Source organism: Hyla sarda, chromosome 10, assembly GCF_029499605.1.
Source record: "Hyla sarda isolate aHylSar1 chromosome 10, aHylSar1.hap1, whole genome shotgun sequence".
Lineage (NCBI taxonomy): Eukaryota > Metazoa > Chordata > Amphibia > Anura > Hylidae > Hyla > Hyla sarda.
In genome coordinates, this window is record NC_079198.1 from 130,272,701 (window position 1) to 130,298,064 (window position 25,364).

The 25,364-nt window shown below is 46.1% G+C and overlaps 1 protein-coding gene across 1 annotated transcript; it reads left to right on the forward strand.

The window, feature by feature from the left end:
• Positions 1-3,091: 3,091 nt before the first annotated feature.
• LOC130293415 (indolethylamine N-methyltransferase-like) lies at positions 3,092-14,045 on the forward strand. Its single transcript, XM_056542056.1, has 3 exons — positions 3,092-3,242; positions 11,044-11,251; positions 13,622-14,045. The coding sequence occupies exons 1-3, from the start codon at positions 3,092-3,094 to the stop codon at positions 14,043-14,045; spliced, it is 783 nt and encodes a 260-aa protein (XP_056398031.1).
• Positions 14,046-25,364: the final 11,319 nt, after the last annotated feature.

The following is a 25,364-nucleotide window of genomic DNA, read 5'->3' on the forward strand; positions in this document are numbered from 1 at the left end:
GGCTTAAGGGTCATTTTCTGGATGGAGTCAGAGGATAGGTTCATTGGGTCTACAAGTGTTTGATGAATGGATACTGTGGGTTGGGGAAATTGTTTCAAATGTTTGACAGTGGTGTTATATGATCTTCTCTCTGCATCTGGTAAACCGTATATAGATTGGAGTACTTCAATGCCTCTATCTGTCCAAGTTTGAAGGTCGGAGAGTGGAGTATAGGGTAGAACAGATTGTATGGTCAGGTTGATTGAACAGTAGCAGTATCATTGTTTGCAGTGGGTCTCATATTCCACATTTTTATGTTGTCTGAGACTATTTTGCTTATTCTAAGTTTAGTTTATTTCAGGAGAGTTTATTAATAATGGTGTCCAGTCTTCGATACCGCATAATGATTGGCTTTTTGTCAATGGGAGGCTTCAGCCACTCTAATGACTGTTTCAGTAGTGTGGCTTGAAGATATGCCGACAAGTTAGGTAGCCCAGTTCCTCCGTTTTCAGCTTTTTTAGTCATGAGTGATGCTGACAATCTCGGTTTAGATTTTTGCCATACAAAGTCTGACATTTGTCTCCTGAATTTATTCAGTAAGCTCATGGGCAATGCGAGAGGAATGGTAATAAGGTACAGAAGCTTTGGGAGGATGAACATCTTGTAGACGCTAATCCTTCCAAACCAACTCCAAGAGTATCTACCATATGATGCTAAGTCTTTCTGGATGGAAGAATAAAGCTCATGGTAATTTTACGGTATCAAATTATTGATGTCTATTGTTAGGTTAATGCCTAAATAAGGAAGAGAAGTTGTTTCCCATTTATATGAAAATGATTGTTGGATGTGTGAAGTGAGTTGTTTGGAAAGCCAGATCTTGAGGATGTGAGATTTGATATTAACCTATTAATAGGATACTGTACTGTAATTTTGCAGTTCTATAGAGAGTTCAGGAAGGGAATGCTGTGGGTCAGAGAGTAATAGTAGGATGTCGTCTGCGAAAAGGCTGATTTTATTGATCCCCATTGTTACATTTGGTCCTTTATAACCACACTATTTATTCAAAGTAAACAACGGGGCCTGGGACATTAAAACTTGGGAGTCTAATATTAAATTTCAATTTCAAAATCTTAAATTTCAAAATCTTAAATTTCAATTTAAAAAAATTGATGTAATCTTTTCAAGACTGAGGCCCTATGGTCGTCGACATCATATAGTAGCTGTGGAATTACCACAAGAATCCAATGAAACAGGTTGGAGCGCTCACAGTAAACCATAACTGATTCAGTGAAACATTTGCAGTTCCACCAAGAGTAAGAAAGTGGGAGGGTGGGGGGGGTGGGGTCGGTGAGAGGCACGGGCTGGAACAGGTGGTAGCTCACCTCGCGGCGAACCAACAGCTCGATGCTCACCAGAATGGGTACTCAAAAAATGTTAATAAATTCAAATTAAATAAAAATTACAAAGAAGAATCGATTTTTTATCTTCAATTTTGACTCCATATGATCTCCCTGCTGCATATCCAGATGCTCTGCCGCAGTGATTCTAATAGCGATGCCTATAAACTGCATGTCATGCTGAATAACAGTATTATTTCACTAACACAGCACACTCCCTATATGTGTTAGAACAAAGAAAACTGTTCTACACCTCTATTGACCCTCTCTGTAGGCCAGAAATAGCCATTTTGATTACAGATTCGCCGCAAATAAATTCAACCCCAATCAAATTTTTTCGGAAAATTCTTCGAATCGGTTGAATCGAATTTTTCAAACGTTCGCTCATCTCTAAAGATGGTGCCTCCAATGCTTCACACTCTCCTTAATTCTACACTGGAGCGTGAATATAGTATCCCTGGTTGTTGACAGATGCCTTCCAGTGTTAAAATGCACACAAAGGTATCAGAAGAAATAATAACTTTTTCCAAGCATTGTAAAAATCATCTTTTTTGGTGACGGTGTCTTCAAATAGTGAAAAACCTTACAAGAGTGAAAAATTTGGATTTGTTGATTTTTTTAATGTAAAAAAAATTATATATATATATATATATATATATATATACACACAAAATTTGGAAGTAAAAACCAGTCTGTCAAAACTAGAGAATACACTTAGCACTAGCTATTACTCCAAGCTACTGTGACATGCACTCTGCTACACACCGACAACTGCATAGAGTGACCTGCCACATGATTGTGCAAGGCGGTGATTAGTGGTAGCTGTAGCTAGTGGACAGCAGGAAGTGGTGGAATACTGATACTTGTAGCCAGGCTTTGTGATACCTCTCCATGTGCTTACGTAGAGCCCTAATTCCTCAATTTTCAAGCCTGCAGATGCAGCAGTGTATCAGTCAACTGCTCCTGAGCTGATCAGACCAACAGGCCTCCTGAAATCCTCATCATTAAACTCCTCGTCCCCACTACTACTCTCAGCATGAACTTCTGATGCCTGATTGTGGGCTCCTTGCTCCCCTCAGCATATCCAACACGATGCCTTACAGGCCTGGGGGCCTTAACTAGGCCACAACTGACAGTGGTATAATCAGATTTAGAGTTATCTTTCTATATTTCTATCTCTTCATAATGCTGTTAGCTCCTGTCATATGTAGAGTGGGCTCAGAAGCTAAGGCTCCTATATACTTCTCTCCCCAACAAATTAATTTCTGCAAAAACTAAATATATCAAATAAGAATAAACTGTGGCACCATTTTTAACTGCATTGCGATAACCATTTATAAGAGAGACCACAAGCTAGTGCCATTTATCATACAGTAAATACCAACAGAACTTAAGGCATTAGAAGTAAGTCCTGGCTGCTGATAGCAGCCGTTACTCACCAGCCTTGAAGAAAACTCAGCTGAGCTCGCTAGAAAGTCCTGTAGTGAGTGCAGGGTGTAAATGTAAATCCTGCGTCCTTATTGGTTAAAATAAGTGTTTTTAAATCCTATTGCATAGTTAGCAGACTTACAAATAAGCAAGTTTCTACATGTTGTCACATGGCTGTCTCAAGAAGGTCTCATGATGTGACACGTACATCTAGTAAATTAGTTCTCGGTTACTATATCAAGCACCGGTGGCGAGCTAGTCACCTGTCTGTGATAGAAGATTAGACAATGGATTCCAGCTCCTACAAGATCTATCACGTTCACGGTTATGATTCCAGACAATATCTGGAGGATTATTTCTCAGGAAAACCTGAAATGGTCTTTGCAGAAGATACCTTGATATTTCCCATTGAAAATCTTACAAAAACTTTCAAAGAGGGTAAGTGTTGTGATTTTTTTATGTTTAATTGTTTATTTTATTTTTTCATATATTTTTCTCCTACTTATAAAAAGAAGTAAAGGACAATTTTCATCATTTTCTCAGTGCTTGACCTGTTTGGAAACAATTTTAAACCCTTCCCGCAGAATGATTTATATAAAAGTCATGATGTGCAGGTAGTTCGCGCATCATAACATTTATATAAGTCATTCAGTTAATCCGGCGATGCACGGCTTCGCACGGGTTAACTGGCAGGAGTCCCGCTGTTACCAGTGGACTGTGGATGGTCCTGGTCAGCAATCACTGTGATTGGTCCCTGTGGACCAATCACAGTGATTGCTGACTGTGGGGCTAAAAGTTCAGATCCCCCACTCTGCCCACCCCTAGAAGTCGGGCAGAGCAGGGGAAGAGGATCCCGAGAGCTGCAGGGGGGCCATGGCACATACCTGCGGGGGGACCGGCGCGGAAGTGGGGATCGTCTGCAGACTGGGGAGGCGGCAGCAATGGCAGGCAAGTGGAGGCAGCAGTGAAGGTCTCTCTAAAGTGATCTTCACTGATGCTTCTAGGAGTATCAAAACTACAACTCCCAGCATGCCCAGACAGCCTTTGGCTGTCCGGGCATGCTGGGAGTTGTAGTTTTGCAACATTCTGAGGGCCACAGTTTGGAGACCACTGTGCAGTGGTCTCCAATCGGTGCTCTTCCAGATGTTGCAAAACTACAACTCTCAGCATGCCCAGACAGTCCAGGCATGCTGGGAGTTTTAGTTCTGTAACATCTTGCTTTCCAGTATCCGTATACACTGCTATATACTACTATATACACCGCAGGGAAATGCTAGCACAGGCTTCCAGTATCCGTATACACTGCTATATACTACTATATACACCGCAGGAGAAATGCTAGCACAGGCTTCCGGTATCCGTATACACTGCTATATACTACTATATACACCGCAGGAGAAATGCTAGCACAGGCTTCCGGTATCCGTATACACTGCTATATACTACTATATACACCACAGGAGAAATGCTAGCACAGGCTTCCGGTATCCGTATACACTGCTATATACTACTATATACACCGCAGGAGAAATGCTAGCACAGGCTTCCAGTATCCGTAGTTTCAGGTGCTGCTCATCTCATATCTTCACAGCATAGACAATTGCCTTCAGATGACCCCAAAGATAAAAGTCTAAGGGGGTCAGATCGGGAGACCTTGGGGGCCATTCAACTGGCCCACGACGACCAATCCACATTCCAGGTAACTGTTCATCTAGGAATGCTTGGACCTGACACCAATAATGTGGTGGTCACAATCTTGCTGGAAAAACTCAGGGAACGTGCAGCTTAAGTGCATAAAGAGGGAAACACATCATCATGCAGCAATTTTGCATATCCAGTGGCCTTGAGGTTTCCATTGATGAAGAATGGCCCCACTCTCTTTGTACCCCATATACCATCAATTTTTGTGTTCCAACAGTCTTGGAGGGATCTATCCAATGTGGGTTAGTGTCAGACCAATAGCGGTGGTTTTGTTTGTTAACTTCACCATTCACATAAAAGTTTGCCTCATCACTGAACAAAATCTTCTGCGTAAACTGAGGGTCCTGTTCCAATTTTTGTTTTGCCCATTCTGCAGCACTTGAAACTCCGGATACTGGAAGCCTGTGCTAGCATTTCTCCTGCGGTGTATATAGTAGTATATAGCAGTGTATACGGATACTGGAAGCCTGTGCTAGCATTTCTCCTGCGGTGTATATAGTAGTATATAGCAGTGTATACGGATACTGGAAGCCTGTGCTAGCTTTTCTCCTGCGGTGTTGCTATCAGTGTGTGAAGAGTGGGAGAAGACGGTTGCATTGACAGTCCAACACAATGGGAAGCACATTGAACACATTTTATAAGTGGTCAGAAACTTGTAAATAACTCATGAAAGAATAAAGTAACATTAAAACCAAGCACATCATTGGTTTTCTTGTGAAATTCCCAATAAGTTTGATGTGTCACATGACCCTCTTCCTATTAAAAAAAAAAAGTTGGATTCAAAATGGCCGACTTCAAAATGGCCACCATGGTCACCACCCATCTTGAAAAGTTTCCCCCCTCATATATACTAATGTGCTACAAACAGGAAGTTAATATACCCAACCATTCCCATTTTAAGGGCATTCTTGGCAATGTGTTTACGAAAATTGGAGGTAGTGATAATGTTATCAGTGACAGCGATTTGAATGTCTAGGGTCTAGGACAGTGATTCCACACTGTGGTGCCGCTGGATTTTGACGTGAATTTTTCATATTTTTTTTTTTAAATGTTACACCCTGGCCTGGGGCCTAGGACTCACAGCGCCGCAGGGGGGAAGATAAGCCTGTGTGCGCACTGCGTACCCTGCTATAACTATAAGATGCCATGGAATTGCAAGCTGTGCCAGATTCCCGTGCCGGCTTGCTTACGGTATTGTACTCTTTCCACCCCTCTGTCACTGTACCCCTTCTCTGCCATGTCCAACCCCCCGTCACCAAGTCCACCCTTCCCCCCATCACTCATGTCCACCCTTCTGTCATTGATGTCCACCTTGTCCACCCCCTGTCCATCCCTGTCTCCCATGTCCACTCCCCGTCACCCATGTCCACCCCTTCAGCACCAATGTCCACCCTCCCTGCCGTCACCCATGTCCACCCTCCTGTTATCCATGCCCACCCCCTGTCACCCATGTCCACCCTCCTGTCATCCATGTCTGCTTTGTCCACCTCCCTGTCCATCCCTGTCACCCATGTCCACCCTCCTGTCATCCATGTCCACCCCCCCTGTCACCCATGTCCACCCTCCTGTCATCCATGTACTCCTTGTGTCCATCCCTGTCACCCATGCCCACCCACCTGTCATCCATGTCCACCGCCTGTCAACCATGTCCACCCTCCTGTCATCCATGTCCGCCTTGTCCACCTCCCTGTCCATTCCTGCCACCCATGTCCACCCTCCTGTCATCCATGTCTGCCTTGTTCACCCTCCCATCACCCATGTCCACCCCTCATCACCCATGACCACGCTCCTGTCATCCATGTCCACCCCCTGTCACCTATGTCCACCCTCCTGTCATCGATGTCAACCCCCCATCACCCATGTCCACCCTCCTGTCATCCATGTCCACCTTGTCCACCCAGTCCATCCCTGTCAACCATTTCCACCCTCCTTTCATCCATGTCCACCCCCCTGTCACCCATGTCCATCCTCCTGTCATCCATGTCCACCCCCCTGTCACTCATGTCCACCCTCCTGTCATCCATGTCCACCCCGTCCATCCCTGTCAACCATTTCCACCCTCCTGTCATCCATGTCCGCCTTGTCCACCCCCTGTCCATCCCTGTCCCCCATGTTCACCCCCCAGTCCACCCCCAGTCTACTCCGCAGTCTACCCTGTCACCCAAGTCCACCCCCCTATCAACCCCTCTGTTCCTTTTGTCTACCCCTCTTTTACATTGTTGTCCACCCATCTGACCCCCTGTCTCCCATGTCCACCCTCCTATCATCCATGTCCACCCCCCTATCCAACCCTCTGTCACCCCTGTCCATCCTTGTCACCTATGTTCACCCTCCATTGTCCACTCCTCTGACCATATCCTTGTCACCCATGTCCACCCATATTTACTCCTCTGTCCCTTTGTCACCCTTGTCCATCTTTCTGTTACCACCTTGTCACTCCTGTCCACCCCTTTGTCACCCCCTATGCCCCCCTGTCACCCATGTTCACTCTTCTACACCTATCTGTCCCCCATGTACACCTCCCTACACCCCTCTGTCCCCCCCTACACCCCTGTCACACCCTGAAGTTTTTAGTGGTACCATTTTTGCATTGATAGGATATATTGATCTATTCATTTTTTTTATCACATGAAAAGTGACCAAAAATGCACTGAATTTTTTTGCGCGTATGCCATTGACCGTGCGGTTTAATTAACAATATATTTTCATAATTTGGACATTTCCACACGCGGCGATACCACATATGTTTATTTTTATTTTTATATACCAGTTTTTTTTTTATGGGAAAAGGGGGGTGATTCAAACTTTTATTAGGGGAGGGGTTAAATGGTCTTTATTCACATTTTTTTTGCAATGTTATAGCTCCCATAGGGAGCTATAACACTGCACACACTGATCTTTTACATTGATCACTGGTTTCTTATAAGAAACCACTGATCGATGATTCTGCCGCTTGACTGTTCATGCCTGGATCTCAGGCACTGAGCAGTCATTCGGCGATCGGACAGAATGGAGGCAGGTAGGGATCCTCCGGCTGTCTTGTAAGCTGTTCGGGATGCCGCGATTTCGCCATGGCGATCCCGAACAGCTCCCTGGGATAACCGGCATGGTTTTACTTTCACTTTAGACGCAGCGTTCAACTTTGAATGCCGCGTCTAAAGGGTTAATAGCGCGCGGCACCATGGTCAGTGCTGCGCGCTATTAGCCACGGGTCCCGGCCGTTGTTAGAGGCCGGGCCCGACCCGCTATGAACGGGAGCGGACTCATGACGTACCGGTACATCATGGGTCCTTAAGGGGTTAATGACCACAGATGTAAATCTACATCCATAGCCGGCTCCCATTATGTGAAGCGCGCTCAGGAGCGCTATCAGCAACCAGGACCCGTGGACATCGCTGATCAGGTGGTATTAACTCTTTAGACGTCGTGATCAAAGTTGATTGCGGCATCTAAAATGGGAGAAAACACTGCCAGTTAGCTCAATGGAGCTGATCGGGACCGCCCCGGTGAAATCGCAACATCTCGAACAGCTGAGAGGACAGCAGGAGGGTGGTAACCTTCCTTCCCACTGCCCGATCGATGCTCCATTGCTCCAAGCCTGAGATCCAGGCTTGATCAATCGAGCACAGTTAACACTAATCATTGCTAAGCTATGGCATAGCATTGAACAGTGTTTGCAATCTAATTAGCGCATGTAATAGTCCACTATGGGGACTAAAAACAGTGGGGAAAAAAGTAAAAACAAATGTTAATCAATGTGATTTAACCCCTTTAGTAATGAACGTTTTAATCACCCCCCTTTTTCCATAAAAAAAATGTTTTTTACAAAAACAAAAATAAACATAATTGTGGTATCAATGCATGCGTAAATGTCCAAACTATAAAAATATAATGTTAATTAAACTGCACGGTCAATTGCGTACACGTAAAACATTTTTCCAAAATTGCTTATTTTTGGTAACTTTGTATTCCCTAAAAAAATGCATAAAAAGCGATCAAAAAGTGCAATCAAAACAAAAATGATACCAATAAAAACTTCAGACCACTGCACAAAAAATGAGCCCTCAAACATCCCTGTATACGGAAAAATAAAAAGTTATAGGGGCCAGAAGATGACAATTTTAAACATACAAATTTTAGTGCATGCAGTTATACTTTTTATTTAGTAGTAAAATAAAATAAAACCTACCGTATATACTCGAGTATAGGCCGAGTTTTTCAGCACGATTTTTCGTGCTGAAAACACCCCCCTCGGCTTATACTCGAGTGAACTCCCCCACCCGCAGTGGTCTTCAACCTGCGGACCTCCAGAGGTTTCAAAACTACAACTCCCAGCAAGCCCGGGCAGCCATCGGCTGTCCGGGCTTGCTGGGAGTTGTAGTTTTGAAACCTCCGGAGGTCCGCAGGTTGAAGACCACTGCGGCCTTCAACATCATCCAGCCCCCTCTCACCCCCTTTAGTTCTGAGTACTCACCTCCGCTCGGCGCTGGTCCGGTCCTGCAGGGCTGTCCGGTAAGGAGGTGGTCCGGTGAGGAGGTGGTCCGGTGAGGAGGTGGTCCGGGCTGCTATCTTCACCGGGGAGGCCTCTTCTAAGCGCTTCGGGCCCGGCCTCAGAATAGTCACGTTGCCTTGACAACGACGCAGATACGTCGTTGTCTAGGCAACGGCTCTATTCCGGGCCGGAAGCGCGGAGAAGAGGCGCCCCCGGTGAAGATAGCAGCCCGGACCACCTCCTCACCGGACCACCTCCTTACCGGACAGCCCTGCAGGACCGGACCAGCGCCGAGCGGAGGTGAGTACTCAGAACTAAAGGGGGTGAGAGGGGGCTGGATGATGTTGAAGGCCGCAGTGGTCTTCAACCTGCGGACCTCCGGAGGTTTCAAAACTACAACTCCCAGCAAGCCCGGACAGCCGATGGCTGCCCGGGCTTGCTGGGAGTTGTAGTTTTGAAACCTCTGGAGGTCCGCATGTTGAAGGCCGCAGTGGTCTTCAACCTGCGGACCTCCGGAGGTTTCAAAACTACAACTCCCAGCAAGCCCGGACAGCCGATGGCTGCCCGGGCTTGCTGGGAGTTGTAGTTTTGAAACCTCTGGAGGTCCGCATGTTGAAGGCCGCAGTGGTCTTCAACCTGCGGACCTCCGGAGGTTTCAAAACTACAACTCCCAGCAAGCCCGGACAGCCGATGGCTGCCCGGGCTTGCTGGGAGTTGTAGTTTTGAAACCTCTGGAGGTCCGCAGGTTGAAGACCACTGAGGGCGAATGATGAGAAGAGGATGATGAAGGGGGGGGGGGTGTGTGGGGATGATGAAGGGGGGGGGGGTGTGGGATGATTACAAGGGGATGATGAAGGGGGGATGTGTGGGATGATAAGGGGATGTGTGGGATGATGACAAGGGGATGATGAAGGGGGGATGTGTGGGATGATGACAAGGGGATGATGAAGGGGGGATGTGTGGGATGATGACAAGGGGATGATGAAGGGGGGATGTGTGGGATGATGACAAGGGGATGATGAAGGGGGGATGTGTGGGATGATAAGGGGATGTGTGGGATGATGACAAGGGGATGATGAAGGGGGGATGTGTGGGATGATGACAAGGGGATGATGAAGGGGGGATGTGTGGGATGATAAGGGGATGTGTGGGATGATGACAAGGGGATGATGAAGGGGGGATGTGTGGGATGATGACAAGGGGATGATGAAGGGGGGATGTGTGGGATGATGACAAGGGGATGATGAGGATGTTAATGACGGGTCTGGATGATGACAGGGGGGGATGAGGTATTTCCCACCCTAGGCTTATACTCGAGTCAATAACTTTTCCTGGGATTTTGGGTTGAAATTAGGGGTCTCGGCTTATACTCGGGTCGGCTTATACTCGAGTATATACGGTATATAAATTGGGCATCCTTGTAAACGTATGGACTTACAGAATAAAGTGTCATTTTTACAGAAAAGTGCACTGTGTAGAATCGGAAGCCCCCAAAATTTACAAAATAGCATTTTTCTTTTCAATTTTGCCCCAGAAATTTTTTTTGCCCCACCAGTGAGGGTTTTAAGGTCCCTTCAGACGCTGCTGTTAGATTTGACAGCGGCAATCTAAAGGGTTAATAGCTGACCCTCAGCTACAGGAATCAGCTGGGGACCGGCCGGTTATGGTGCTGGCTCGAGTCAGGAGCCTGCGCCATACACTGGTTGCCATCTCCTTAGACGGCAACCGGTTAAACGGCTATCCGGCGGCTGCTGAAGACATCAGCACTGCCCGATAGCCACTTTAGCGATGGCCCGACACACAGGCGCATCGTATGTTGTTGCTGCCTTCAACATGTTGAAACTATCGTATGTTTAGGCCATCTAATATCGGGGTCCACTGTATATATATATATATTATTTTTTTATTATTATAATTATATTTCTCTCTCTCTCTCCATATGTATGTATGTATGTTTGTATATATATATATATATATATATATATATATATATATATATAGCCAAAGGATATAGATACTTCAATATGCTGGCATGTTTCTCTACAGGTCACATTAATGGAGATGTCCTGATTGACCTCAGTAATGGTTCCCTTGTTCATCACCTCTATGCAGCCTGTGAGTTTTTCCAACACATTATAGTCCTGAAGGTCAGTGATGGCTGCATCATGGAGATGAAGAGATGGCTGGACTCACGTACAGGAGCATTCGATTGGGGACATGTCACAAAACTTCATGAAGAGATTGAAGAAAACGGGTGAAATATTTATTTAGATTTTGTTCAGATATAGACTGATTGCCCTTTGTTTGTCCACCCAAAGTAAGTACAGTAGCCGGTCACCCTATGAAAGTTAGGAATCCTTTCTAGGCATCTATTTGGGGTTCATACAGCCATAGGCAATTTGAGCGCTGACCCCACCCCCTCTTTTTACTACTTAGTAAGGTGAGGGAGAGAGAAAGCCACTCAGGATGCATAGGTAGTCCAGGAAAAATTATCTTGTCCCTTATTCACAGGATTTTTTGTGGTACAGGAATTTTTTTTGGGGGGTGGGGAGTTTGCGGTCCGGCCACACAGCAAAGAACAGTCGCTGGTGGCAGGGACCACAAAAACCCACAAAAAAGCGCAAAAAAATCCCCTGCACCCCCAAAAAGTGCTGATCAGTAACAATTCACTGATCAGCAATCAGCGCAGTCTGCACACGGGGTACAGTCCGGCCACACAGCGCAGAACAGTCGCTGGTTGCACAGACCGCAAAAGCTCCCCAAAAAATGCAAAAAAACTAAACTTGCCCCGCAAAAAAAAGGCTACAGTAAACATAAAAAAACACTACACCAACAATACACATTGAAATAAAGTGAAAACACTTCACATTTACACACGTACACCCCCCCCCCCCCCCCATAGAATATAAATACCCAAAGGTGTTCGGACGGTTATGAGCCACTGATTTCTGGGTTTGTTGGCTACCCAGGAATCCAAATTGACCCCACAGTCCTCACCACTGTGAGGATTTTGTCAATTTGATGGCGGCTCAAACAAACTCTTGCGGCCCAGCACCCGATGCACCCAGCGCCCTGATGCTTTCTTGTGCACATGGCAGAATTTCCGCTGCAGATATTTCTATGGCGGAAATCCCAATCCTGGAGTCCGCAGTATGCATAGACATGTCTATTCTTTCTGCGGAGTCCACACAGAAATGCATTGCCGTCTATGAGACAGTGCACTTCCCAGAAGTTATAGAGCCAGCATGTTCTGCCAACACTCTGCTATCGGTGGAATGTTTGCCCAGAAAATTACTGTGTGGACATTCCACCATCTGAACATAGCCTCAGCCGCCCTAATGCAAATAACTAATTTAGACCTCAAATGCGCATGGCGCTCTCTCACTCCAGAGCCCTGTAGAATTTCAAGGGAACAGTTTAGGGACACATATGGGGTATTTCTCTAGTCGGGAGAAATTGTGTTACAAGTTTTAGGGGACCTTTTTATCTTTTATCGCTTCTGAAAATGAAAAAATTAGGGCTACACCAGCATGTTCATAAAAAAAAAAAAATGTTTCAATAACATGCTGGGTTTTTCCTTAATTTTTAATTTTCACATGAAGTAACAGGAGAAAAAGCCCCTCAAAATAAGTAACACAATTTCTCCCGAGTACGGAAATACCCCATATGTGGGCGTATATTGCTCTGAGGGTGGACAACAAGGCTCAGGAGTAAGAGAGGACCATGTACATTTAAGGCCTAAATTGGGGATTTACACAGGGGTGGCTGATCGTACCAGAGGCTTTGACATAAACACTAAAAAATAAAACACCCAGATGTGACCCCATTTTGGAAACTACACCCCTCAAGGAATGTAACAAGGGGTACAGTGAGCATTTACACCCCACAGGTGTCTGACAGATTTTTGGAACAGTGGTCCGTGAAAATGAAAAATGTAATTTTTTTTTTTTGCTCAGCCCACTGTTCCAAAGATCTGTCAAACGCCAGTAGGGTGTAAATACTTACTGCACCCTTTATTACATTCCATGAGGGGTGTAATTTCCAAATATTTTAACCCTGTAGTGCACCAGCAGACTGCTTTGCATCCACATACTCGATAGAAATTAGGTTACAAATTTTGGTGGTTTTTTTCTCCTTATATCCCTTGTAGAAATGAAAAAAAAAATGGGGCTACAAGAACATGTTCCTGCAAAAAATTTTGATTTTTAGTTTTCTTTGCTGCTATTCCTGGGAAACACCTAAAGGGTTAACAAACTTTCAGACAGCAGTCACGCCCCCTCCCATAGACTTGCATTGAGGGGGCGGGACATGACGTCATACGGAGCAGAGTCGTGATGTCACAAGGGGCGGAGTTGTGACGTCACAAACTTTCGTTCCCGTGGTCAGACCCTCCAGTGCTTCCGGAGCAGAAACAGGTGGGTGCCGCATGCTATATTGCGGGGGACCCCAGTGGTGGGACCCCCGCGATCAGACATCTCATACCTGTCTAGGGGTGGAGTACCCCTTTAAGTCTTTTCAGCAGTTCTGGAAACCAATAATCCACAGCTGACTATTGACCTTTCATGTGGATGACTTTTGTTAACTGTGGGATAATCTCTTTTCTTATTTTTCCATTTTCTTCCAGTGACCAATTACATGGCAAAGAGGAAAAAGTGAGATCAACAATTCCACATGTTGTAAAATGTAACCTTGAAAAAGAAAATATGACGGATCCGATAGACTTACCACCAGCAGATTGTATCATCAGCGCTTGGCTCCTAGAAGTTATCTGCAAAGACCAAGATGATTACAGGAGATATCTCAGGAAGTTCTCAGAGTTGCTAAAACCTGGAGGACACCTCATATTACTTGGAGGTTTAGATGCTACATATATCACAGTTGGGAAAGACAAGATCCGTGTTCTTAAATATAATGAGGATTTTGCCAGGAAAGCTCTAGTTGGAGAAGGTTTTGTTATAGAAAACTGTGTGTTTAAAAAGAGAACAGTGTTGAGTGACCTTATTGACTATAGTGCCGTCATGTTCATTGTAGCTCATAAGGAAAAGTAGGTCTGAATAGAAATCTACCAGCTAAGGCTACACAGAGGGGGAGATTTATCGAAACCCGTCCAGAGGAAAAGTAGCTGAGTTGCCCATAGCAACCAATCAGATCGCTGCTTTCACTTTTCAAAAGGCCTCTGAAAAATGAATATTAGAAGTAGAGTAGGAAAAATCCCTCAGGTATGGCGCTGCAGACTCTTGTAGACAGATGAGGCGGATGCCAAAGGTAATAGGAAAGTCCTCAGCAGGATATTTTATTTAAAAAAAACAATAAAATGGACAAGATTACGCATTTCGGGAGGATCCCTCCCTTCCTCAGATCAGGAACTGATCTGAGGAAGAGAGGGATCCTCCCGAAATGCATAATCTTGACCATTTTATTGTTTTTTTTAAATTGTTTTATTGTTTTTTTTATTGTTTTTTTTTTTAAGTCCTGCTGAGGACTTTCCTATTATCTTTGGCATCCGCCTCATCTGTCTACAAGAGTCTGCAGCGCCATACCTGAGGGTTTTTTCCTGCTCTACTTCTAATATTGACTCCCAGGACGACTTGTTTCCTCCTGCAACCCATCGGCATAGCAGCGACTCGCACTACAGTACCCCGATTATATCGTGGGTGATATGCTTTTTTGCATAGATCTCAAGGTGAGCGGCCATCTATAAGCCCCTGTTACGCCGAGCGCTCCGGGTCCCCGCTCCTCCCCGGAGCGCTCGCAACATCCTCGCTACGGCAGCGCCCCGGTCAGATCCACTGACCGGGTGCGCTGCGATACCGCCTCCAGCCGGGATGCGATTCGCGATGCGGGTGGCGCCCGCTCGCGATGCGCACCCCGGCTTCCGTACCTGACTCGCTCTCCGTCGGTCCTGTCCCGGCGCGCGCGGCCCCGCTCCCTAGGGCGCGCGCGCGCCGGGTCTCTGCGATTTAAAGGGCCACTTCGCCACTGATTGGCGCAGTGGTTCCAATTAGTGTGTTCACCTGTGCACTCCCTATGTATACCTCACTTCCCCTGCACTCCCTCGCCGGATCTTGTTGCCATCGTGCCAGTGAAAGCGTTTCCTTGTGTGTTCCTAGCCTGTGTTCCAGACCTCCTGCCGTTGCCCCTGACTACGATCCTTGCTGCCTGCCCCGACCTTCTGCTACGTCCGACCTTGCTCTTGTCTACTCCCTTGTACCGCGCCTATCTTCAGCAGTCAGAGAGGTTGAGCTGTTGCTAGTGGATACGACCTGGTTACTACCGCCGCTGCAAGACCATCCCGCTTTGCGGCGGGCTCTGGTGAATACCAGTAGTAACTTAGAACCGGTCCACTAGCACGGTCCACGCCAATCCCTCTCTGGCACAGAGGATCCACCTCCTGCCAGCCGAATCGTCACAGTAGATCCGGCCATGGATCCCGCTGAAGTTCCTTTGCCAGTTGTCGCCGACCTCACCACGGTGGTCGCCCAGCAGTCACAACAGATAGCGCAACAAGGCCATCAGCTGTCTCAACTGACCGTGATGCTACAGCAGCTACTACCACAGCTTCAGCAATCATCTCCTCCGCCAGCACCTGCACCTCCTCCGCAGCGAGTGGCCGCTTCCGGCCTACGACTATCCTTGCCGGATAAATTTGATGGGGACTCTAAGTTTTGCCGTGGCTTTCTTTCACAATGTTCCCTACACTTGGAGATGATGTCGGACCAGTTTCCTACTGAAAGGTCTAAGGTGGCTTTCGTAGTCAGCCTGCTCTCTGGGAAAGCCCTGTCATGGGCCACACCGCTCTGGGACCGCAATGACCCCGTCACTGCCTCTGTACACTCCTTCTTCTCGGAAATTCGAAGTGTCTTTGAGGAACCTGCCCGAGCCTCTTCTGCTGAGACTGCCCTGCTGAACCTGGTCCAGGGTAATTCTTCCGTTGGCGAGTACGCCATACAATTCCGTACTCTTGCTTCTGAACTATCCTGGAATAATGAGGCCCTCTGCGCGACCTTTAAAAAAGGCCTATCCAGCAACATTAAAGATGTTCTGGCCGCACGAGAAATTCCTGCTAACCTACATGAACTCATTCATCTGGCCACTCGCATTGACATGCGTTTTTCCGAAAGGCGTCAGGAGCTCCGCCAGGATATGGACTTTGTTCGCACGAGGCGTTTTTTCTCCCCGGCTCCTCTCTCCTCTGGTCCTCTGCAATCCGTTCCTGTGCCTCCTGCCGTGGAGGCTATGCAAGTTGACCGGTCTCGCCTGACACCTCAAGAGAGGACACGACGCCGCATGGAGAATCTCTGCCTGTACTGTGCCGATACCGAACACTTCCTGAAGGATTGTCCTATCCGTCCTCCCCGCCTAGAAAGACGCACGCTGACTCCGCACAAAAGTGAGACAGTCCTTGATGTCAACTCTGCTTCTTCACGTCTTACTGTGCCTGTGCGGATATCTGCCTCTACCTTCTCCTTCTCTACTATGGCCTTCTTGGATTCCGGATCTGCAGGAAACTTTATTTTGGCCTCTCTCATCAACAGGTTCAACATCCCGGTGACCAGTCTCGCCAGACCCCTCTACATCAATTGTGTTAACAATGAAAGATTGGACTGTACCATACGTTACCGCACGGAGCCCCTCCTAATGTGCATCGGACCTCATCATGAAAAAATTGAGTTTTTGGTCCTCCCCAATTGCACTTCCGAAATTCTCCTTGGACTACCGTGGCTTCAACGCCATTCCCCAACCCTGGATTGGTCCACAGGGGAGATCAAGAGCTGGGGTACCTCTTGTTTCAAGGACTGCCTTAAACCGGTTCCCAGTACTCCCTGCCGTGACCCTGTGGTTCCCCCCTGTAACCGGTCTCCCTAAGGCCTATATGGACTATGCTGACGTATTTTGCAAAAAACAAGCTGAGACTCTACCTCCTCACAGGCCTTATGACTGTCCTATTGACCTCCTCCCGGGCACTACTCCCCCCCGGGGCAGAATTTATCCTCTGTCCGCCCCAGAGACTCTTGCTATGTCTGAGTACATCCAGGAAAATTTAAAAAAGGGGTTTATCCGCAAATCCTCCTCTCCTGCCGGAGCTGGATTTTTCTTTGTGTCCAAAAAAGATGGCTCCCTACGTCCTTGCATTGACTACCGCGGACTTAATAAAATCTTGGTAAAGAACCGCTACCCTCTACCTCTTATCTCTGAACTCTTTGATCGCCTCCAAGGTGCCCACATCTTTACCAAGCTGGACTTAAGAGGTGCTTATAATCTCATCCGCATCAGGGAGGGGGACGAATGGAAAACGGCATTTAACACTAGAGATGGACACTTTGAGTATCTGGTCATGCCCTTTGGCCTGTGCAACGCCCCTGCCGTCTTCCAAGACTTTGTTAATGAAATTTTTCGTGATCTCTTATATTCCTGTGTTGTTGTGTATCTGGACGATATTATGATTTTTTCTGCCAACCTAGAAGAACACCGCCAGCATGTCCGCATGGTTCTTCAGAGACTTCGAGACAATCAACTTTATGCCAAAATGGAGAAATGTCTGTTTGAATGTCAATCTCTTCCTTTCCTAGGATACTTGGTCTCTGGCCAGGGACTACAAATGGACCCAGACAAACTCTCTGCCATCTTAGATTGGCCACGCCCCTCCGGACTCCGTGCTATCCAAGGTTTTTTGGGGTTCGCCAATTATTACAGACAATTTATTCCACATTTTTCCACCATTGTGGCTCCTATCGTGGCTTTAACCAAGAAGAATGCCAATCCTAAGTCATGGCCTCCTCAAGCGGAAGACGCCTTTAAACGGCTCAAGTCTGCCTTTTCTTCTGCTCCTGTGCTCTCCAGACCTGACCCATCTAAACCCTTCCTATTGGAGGTTGATGCCTCCTCAGTAGGAGCTGGAGCGGTTCTTCTACAAAAAAATTCTTCTGGGCATGCTGTTACTTGTGGTTTTTTTTCTAGGACCTTCTCTCCGGCGGAGAGGAACTACTCCATCGGGGATCGAGAGCTACTGGCCATTAAATTAGCACTTGAGGAATGGAGGCATCTGCTGGAGGGATCAAAATTTCCAGTTATTATTTACACTGATCACAAGAATCTCTCCTATCTCCAGTCTGCCCAATGGCTGAACCCTCGCCAGGCCAGGTGGTCTCTGTTCTTTGCCAGGTTTAATTTTGAAATTCACTTTCGCCCTGCCGACAAGAACATTAGGGCCGATGCTCTCTCTCGTTCCTCGGATGCCTCGGAAGTAGAGCTCTCTCCGCAACACATCATTCCTCCTGACTGCCTGATCTCCACCTCTCCAGCCTCCATCAGGCAAACTCCTCCAGGGAAGACCTTTGTCTCTCCACGCCAACGCCTCGGAATCCTCAAATGGGGTCACTCCTCCCATCTCGCAGGCCATGCGGGCATCAAGAAATCCTTGCAACTCATCTCCCGTTTCTATTGGTGACCGACTCTGGAAACGGATGTTGTTGATTTTGTGCGGGCATGCACTGTCTGTGCCCGGGATAAGACTCCTCGCCAGAAGCCTGCTGGTCTCCTTCATCCTCTGCCTGTCCCCGAACAGCCTTGGTCTCTGATTGGTATGGACTTTATTACAGACTTACCTCCATCCCGTGGCAACACTGTTGTTTGGGTGGTCGTTGATCGATTTTCTAAGATGGCACATTTTATTCCTCTTCCTGGACTTCCTTCAGCGCCTCAGTTGGCAAAACAATTTTTTGTACACATTTTTCGTCTTCACGGGTTGCCCACGCAGATCGTCTCGGATAGAGGCGTCCAATTCGTGTCAAAATTCTGGAGGGCTCTCTGTAAACAACTCAAGATTAAATTAAACTTTTCTTCTGCTTATCATCCTCAATCCAATGGGCAAGTAGAAAGAATTAACCAGGTCCTGGGTGATTATTTACGGCATTTTGTTTCCTCCCGCCAGGATGACTGGGCAGATCTTCTACCATGGGCCGAATTCTCGTACAACTTCAGAGTCTCTGAATCTTCTTCCAAATCCCCATTTTTCGTGGTGTACGGCCGTCACCCTCTTCCCCCCCTCCCTACTCCCTTGCCCTCTGGTTTGCCCGCTGTGGATGAAATAACTCGTGATCTTTCCACCATATGGAAAGAGACCCAAAATTCTCTCTTACAGGCTTCATCGCGCATGAAAAAGTTTGCCGATAAGAAAAGAAGAGCTCCCCCCATTTTTTCTCCCGGAGACAAGGTATGGCTCTCCGCTAAATATGCCCGCTTCCGTGTTCCCAGCTACAAATTGGGACCACGCTATCTTGGTCCTTTCAAAATCTTGTGCCAAATTAATCCTGTCTCTTACAAACTTCTTCTTCCTCCTTCTCTTCGTATTCCTAATGCCTTTCATGTCTCTCTTCTTAAACCACTCATCATCAACCGTTTCTCTCCTAAACTTATTTCTCCCACTCCTGTCTCCGGTTCTTCGGACATCTTTTCCGTAAAGGAGATACTGGCCTCCAAAAAGGTCAGAGGAAAAACTTTTTTTTTGGATGACTGGGAGGGCTGTGGTCCTGAAGAGAGATCCTGGGAACCTGAGGACAATATCCTAGATAAAAGTCTGGTCCTCAGGTTCTCAGGCTCCAAGAAGAGGGGGAGACCCAAGGGGGGGGGTACTGTTACGCCGAGCGCTCCGGGTCCCCGCTCCTCCCCGGAGCGCTCGCAACATCCTCGCTACGGCAGTGCCCCGGTCAGATCCACTGACCGGGTGCGCTGCGATACCGCCTCCAGCCGGGATGCGATTCGCGATGCGGGTGGCGCCCGCTCGCGATGCGCACCCCGGTTTCCGTACCTGACTCGCTCTCCGTCGGTCCTGTCCCGGCGCGCGCGGCCCCGCTCCCTAGGGCGCGCGCGCGCCGGGTCTCTGCGATTTAAAGGGCCACTGCGCCACTGATTGGCGCAGTGGTTCCAATTAGTGTGTTCACCTGTGCACTCCCTATGTATACCTCACTTCCCCTGCACTCCCTCGCCGGATCTTGTTGCCATCGTGCCAGTGAAAGCGTTTCCTTGTGTGTTCCTAGCCTGTGTTCCAGACCTCCTGCCGTTGCCCCTGACTACGATCCTTGCTGCCTGCCCCGACCTTCTGCTACGTCCGACCTTGCTCTTGTCTACTCCCTTGTACCGCGCCTATCTTCAGCAGTCAGAGAGGTTGAGCCGTTGCTAGTGGATACGACCTGGTTACTACCGCCGCTGCAAGACCATCCCGCTTTGCGGCGGGCTCTGGTGAATACCAGTAGTAACTTAGAACCGGTCCACTAGCACGGTCCACGCCAATCCCTCTCTGGCACAGAGGATCCACCTCCTGCCAGCCGAATCGTGACAGCCCCGTGGGGTTGCCCCCCCACCCACCACCCGATCTATTGAGGGTAAATACACGAGGCGCTGTCCGTCGGTCCTTTCTTTTCTTTTCTCAACAGATTCTGAAAAATGAAAGCAGCGATCTGATTGGTTGCTATGGGCAACTCAGCTACTTTACCTCTGGACAGGTTTTGATAAATCTCCCCCAGAGAGTTTATTTGTAAAACTTTGAAACATGATATAATAACGACAATAGGATTTCCTTTATGATCTTATTTACACAGAAAATGCTGAGTTGATTTATATTTTCCCTATTTGGAAATTCTTATTAAACAGAGTCCCATGTTACAGTGAACAATTAACCCTTTAAGGACTGAGCCCTTTTTTTGCAATTCTGACCACTGTCCCTTTATGCATTAATAACTCTAAGATGCTTTTATCGATTATTCTGATTCTGAGATTGTTTTTTCGTGACATATTCTACTTTATTTTAGTGGTAAATTTTCGTCGTTACTTGCATCCTTTCTTGGTGAAAATCCCCAAATTTCATGAAAATTTTGAAAATTTTGCATTTTTCTAACTTTGAAACTCTCTGCTTGTAAGGGAAATGGATATTCCAAATACATTTTATATTGATTCACAAATACAATATATGACTACTTTATGTTGGCATCATAAAATGGACATATTTTTACTTTTTGAAAACATTTAGAGGGCTTCAAAGTATAGCAGCAATTTTAAAAATTTTCATGAAAATTGCAAAATCTGAAGTGACAGATGTTACAGAACTACAACTCAACCACAAGACTCCCCAAAGGGAGTCAGGGACCACCTTTAAACTAAATTGATACAAAAACCTGGGGCACAAAGCCCAGGGTACAAGATCCCTATATGGGAAAATAAACTCCCTTAAAATTTAACTTTTATTGATTTTTCATATAAAAATATTAACACAGTGACAAATAAATGTTAAAACATAAGCATCAGAGGAATTCAGGTGTTACAAATTACTTGTGGCAAACCCCATAGTATTGTGGTATAGGGACCTGCAGTTCCCTCTTTATCACTGGAATGCCTTAATGCTGTTTAAAAACACTAGAATTTGCCTCCCTCTACTAGTTACGGTGCTTTGGCACCATCCTCAGGAGGAACAATAGGCAAACACCTCTCCTCGTGCTCTGCCCGTCTTTTTATGTCCTACCTTCATGTGGTCATCATGGCTTGCCGCAATAGCACACCTATCCTTTTTGTTGTAGCATCTTGTCCAATCATTATCATTATGGCATCCATTACCATTTCCATCATCCAATAGTGATCCTCCCTCTCATTACGTCACTGCTTACCACATCACCGCTAGCGGCGGGGACCCGAATTCCCATGGACATATCCATATGGCCTTAGTCCTTAAGGACTTTAAAACGGGGGCGTATGGATACGCCCACCATCCTTAAGAAGTTAATGGGGTTTTCCAACATAAGGTGACTTTACTAATTACCTGTCAGACAGATACACTTAAAAAGGATATTTGATTGTGTTAGTGGTAAATAGCCATGTCCTGTTTCCCCCATCATGCTTCTGGCTTGTTTGTGTGAACTGGCTATTTCCTGTTTCTGAGACCTACCTCCAACTACAATCACCAGGATCCCTTGTTTCTAGGTGAGAGTTGGATCATTTTCCTCTCACATATTAACCATGCATGCTGTGCTTGAAACTACGATTTCTTGCAGCCCTGTGGAGAATGATCTCACTCCCACCAATCGGTAGCACCACCCATTGAAGCACAGACATGGTCCCTTTTCACACCTGACTAGTGATGTAATGTCCCGGGCTGCACTGCAACCTGAGAAAGGCCTGAGACAATACTAATTTTGTATGCTGCTAAACATGAACATTGGGGCAAAGATCACATAAGAATTGTGAGACCAGCCATCAAACACAGGTACCGACACTATATTATGAACTACACTAACTTTACAATCCCTGTAGCACAGTCAAATAAAAAAAAATCCTAAAATACCCCTTTAAAAAAAGTGTCTTTGGATGTACTCACCCCTACAAATATTACATTGCAAGTTTGGTAATATTATTTCTCTTCTTCCCTCATGGAGGAGTAAGACTGGAGATAAGAATTGGATGCACATTGAAAAAAAAAGTATTGTAGATATACCTGATTTACATTAGTTACTTTATACCTCCCTGTTTTGATTTTCTGATCTTCCAAATTCACTGCCAATAATGCAAAACAGCCTCATAATTAGGAAGATTTTCCATGAACAAAATGGTACTACTTAACATGCTCTTCTTCTCACAGCCCCCATTCAGGTGCACCACTGGGTTATTCCTCATATAAATGTATGTCTATGGATTGAAAAAGGTGTGAAGCATATATCTCATCTATATGAAAATAGTTCTTATTTCAATCTATTCAAACTACCTTTTCTCTAATTTTCTATAAATATTTACAAATCAGGCATTTCCTTAATTTTAACAATATCCTTACATATGCCAGTAGCCAGTAATGAACAGATATTTTCCCTCTTCAATCACAAAGCTGAGGGTCTCAAACTGATTTACAACATAAAGGGATAATCCATTGCTAGACATCTTATACCCTATCAAAAGGATAGGGGATAAGATGTCTGATTACGAGGGTCCGGCAGCTGAGCCCCCCCACGATTGCCGTGCAGACACCCAGCGTTCCAAACATTATGTTCAGAACGCTGGGTTCAGGAGGCCATGGTCGTGACATCATGCTACGCCCCCCTTGTGACGTCACACCACACCCTCTCCATTCATGTCTATGGGAGGGGGCGTAACAGCCATCAAGCTCCCTCCCATAGGCATGAATGGCGGGGGGATGGCGATTAGACATCTTATCCCCTATACTGTGGATAGGGGATAAGATGTCTAGCAACGGAGTACACCTTTAAGGGATAATACTACTGTCTTTACAAATTCAGGTCTTTATAGATTATCGTCTAAAGATCTTTCTTGCTCACAACTAGAGATGAGCGAATCGAAGCTGACGAATCCGAATTCATTTCATGAAAAATTCGATTTGCAACAGATGCGAATATCACCGCGATTCTATCGACGAGTCACTTCTTAAAACTCCATTTAGTGCGTTCCAGGCTCCAAGGCATCTAAAATGGCGGATCCACATGTAAGGACATGGGGTAAGGAATCCTGGAAAGGCGGTAACAAGGGTAGGCGGGATGACCCTTAATTACATGCAGGATGCAGCCTATCAGCAGCCAATCACCCCTGTGATGTCACAGCCCTATATAATCGGCAGCCATACATCTACATATTATACACTTCATCCTTTCACTGCAGAGAGATAGGACGGACATCGCTGTGTGTGTTCCTAACATTTACGAGGTGTGCATAGTGCCCTTATGTTAATGCTTCTAGTGTGTCAAAACACTTTAAAATCATGATCTATGGGAAGACATTGGGTTTTATGTTCCATGGCATAGAGATTGTCAATCTTTCTTCCAGGGGAGATGACCGAATTAAGATTGTCTGCAATAGGGAAGTTTATTGGTTTATTCCCTACATACTTTCCAACCCTATGGCGTTCCTGCTCTTCTGAGCCCTGTAGTTCGCCAGCAGAGCACTTTATATCCACATATAGGGTATTTCCATACTCAGAAGAAAGGGTGTTACAAATTATGGGGGGCTTTTTTCCTATTACCCCTTGTGAAAATGAAAAATTTGGGATAACACCAGCATTTTAGTGAAAAAATACAAATTGTTTATTTTCACGTCCAACTTTAATGAAAATTCTTCAAACACCTGTGGGGTGTTCAGGCTCACTATACCCCTTGTTACATTCCTTAAGTGGTGCAGTTTCCAAAATGGGGTCACATGTGTTTTTTTTTTGTGTTTATGTAAGAACCGCTGTAACGATCAGCCACCCCTGTGCAAATCACACCTTGTCTTGTTGTGCGCCTGCAGAGCATTTTACGTCCACATATGGGGTATTTCCATACTAATTCAGGGGGTCATTTTTTCCATTTACCTCTTGTGAAAATGAAAAGTATGTGGTAACATCAGAAAGTGAGTGTAAAAAATTAAATTTTTTTACAATAAAATGCTGGAGTAGACCCCAACTTTTCCTTTTCATAAGGGGTAAAAGGAGAAAAAGCCCCCCAAATATGTTAGGCAATTTCTGCCAAATACAGAAATACCCCATATGTGGCCCCAAACTGTTGCCTTGAAATACGACAAGGCTCCGATGTGAGAGAGCGTCATGCATATTTGAGGCCTAAATTAGGGATTTGCATAGGGGTGGACATTGGGAATCACTGGCATAGAATGGCTGTCCGGCAATACTGCGAATTGTTGTCTTGCAACAGCTGGGGGCTCCGTTTTGGAAACAGTGCTGTACCAGATGTTTTTTTATTTTTATATTTTTATTGGGGGAGGGGGGGGAGTAGACTGTATAAAGGTGTTTATTTTGTGTAGTGTAGTGTTATGTAGTGTAGTGTTTTTAGGGTACATTAACATGGGCGGGGGTTCACAGCGAGTTTCCCTCTGGGAGATTGAGCTGCAGCGGAAAATTTGCTGAATCTCAAACTTGCAGTGAGAAACTCACTGTAAACCCCCGCCCATGTGAATTTATTCTGTACATTCACATGGGTGGGGGGGGCAAACCTTCAGCTGTTGCAAAACTACTACTCCCATCATGCAGTGACAGCAGAAGGGCATACTGGGACGTGTAGTTATGCAACAGCTGGAGGCACACTACCACAACTTCCAGCATGCCTTTTGGCTGTCCGTGCATGCTGGGGATCACAGTTATGGAACAGCTGGAGGCACACTGGTTGCAAAACACTGAGACATTGTTATTTAACTCAGTGTTTCCCAGCTATTGCAAAACTACAACTCCCAGTATGCATGGTCTGTCAGTGCATTCTGGGAGTTATAGTTTTGCAACATCTGGAGGCACACGGGTTGGGAAACACTAAGTTAGGATACAGACAATGTTTCCCAACCAGTGTGACTCCAGTTGTTGCAAAACTACAACTCCCAGCATGCCCAGACAGGCA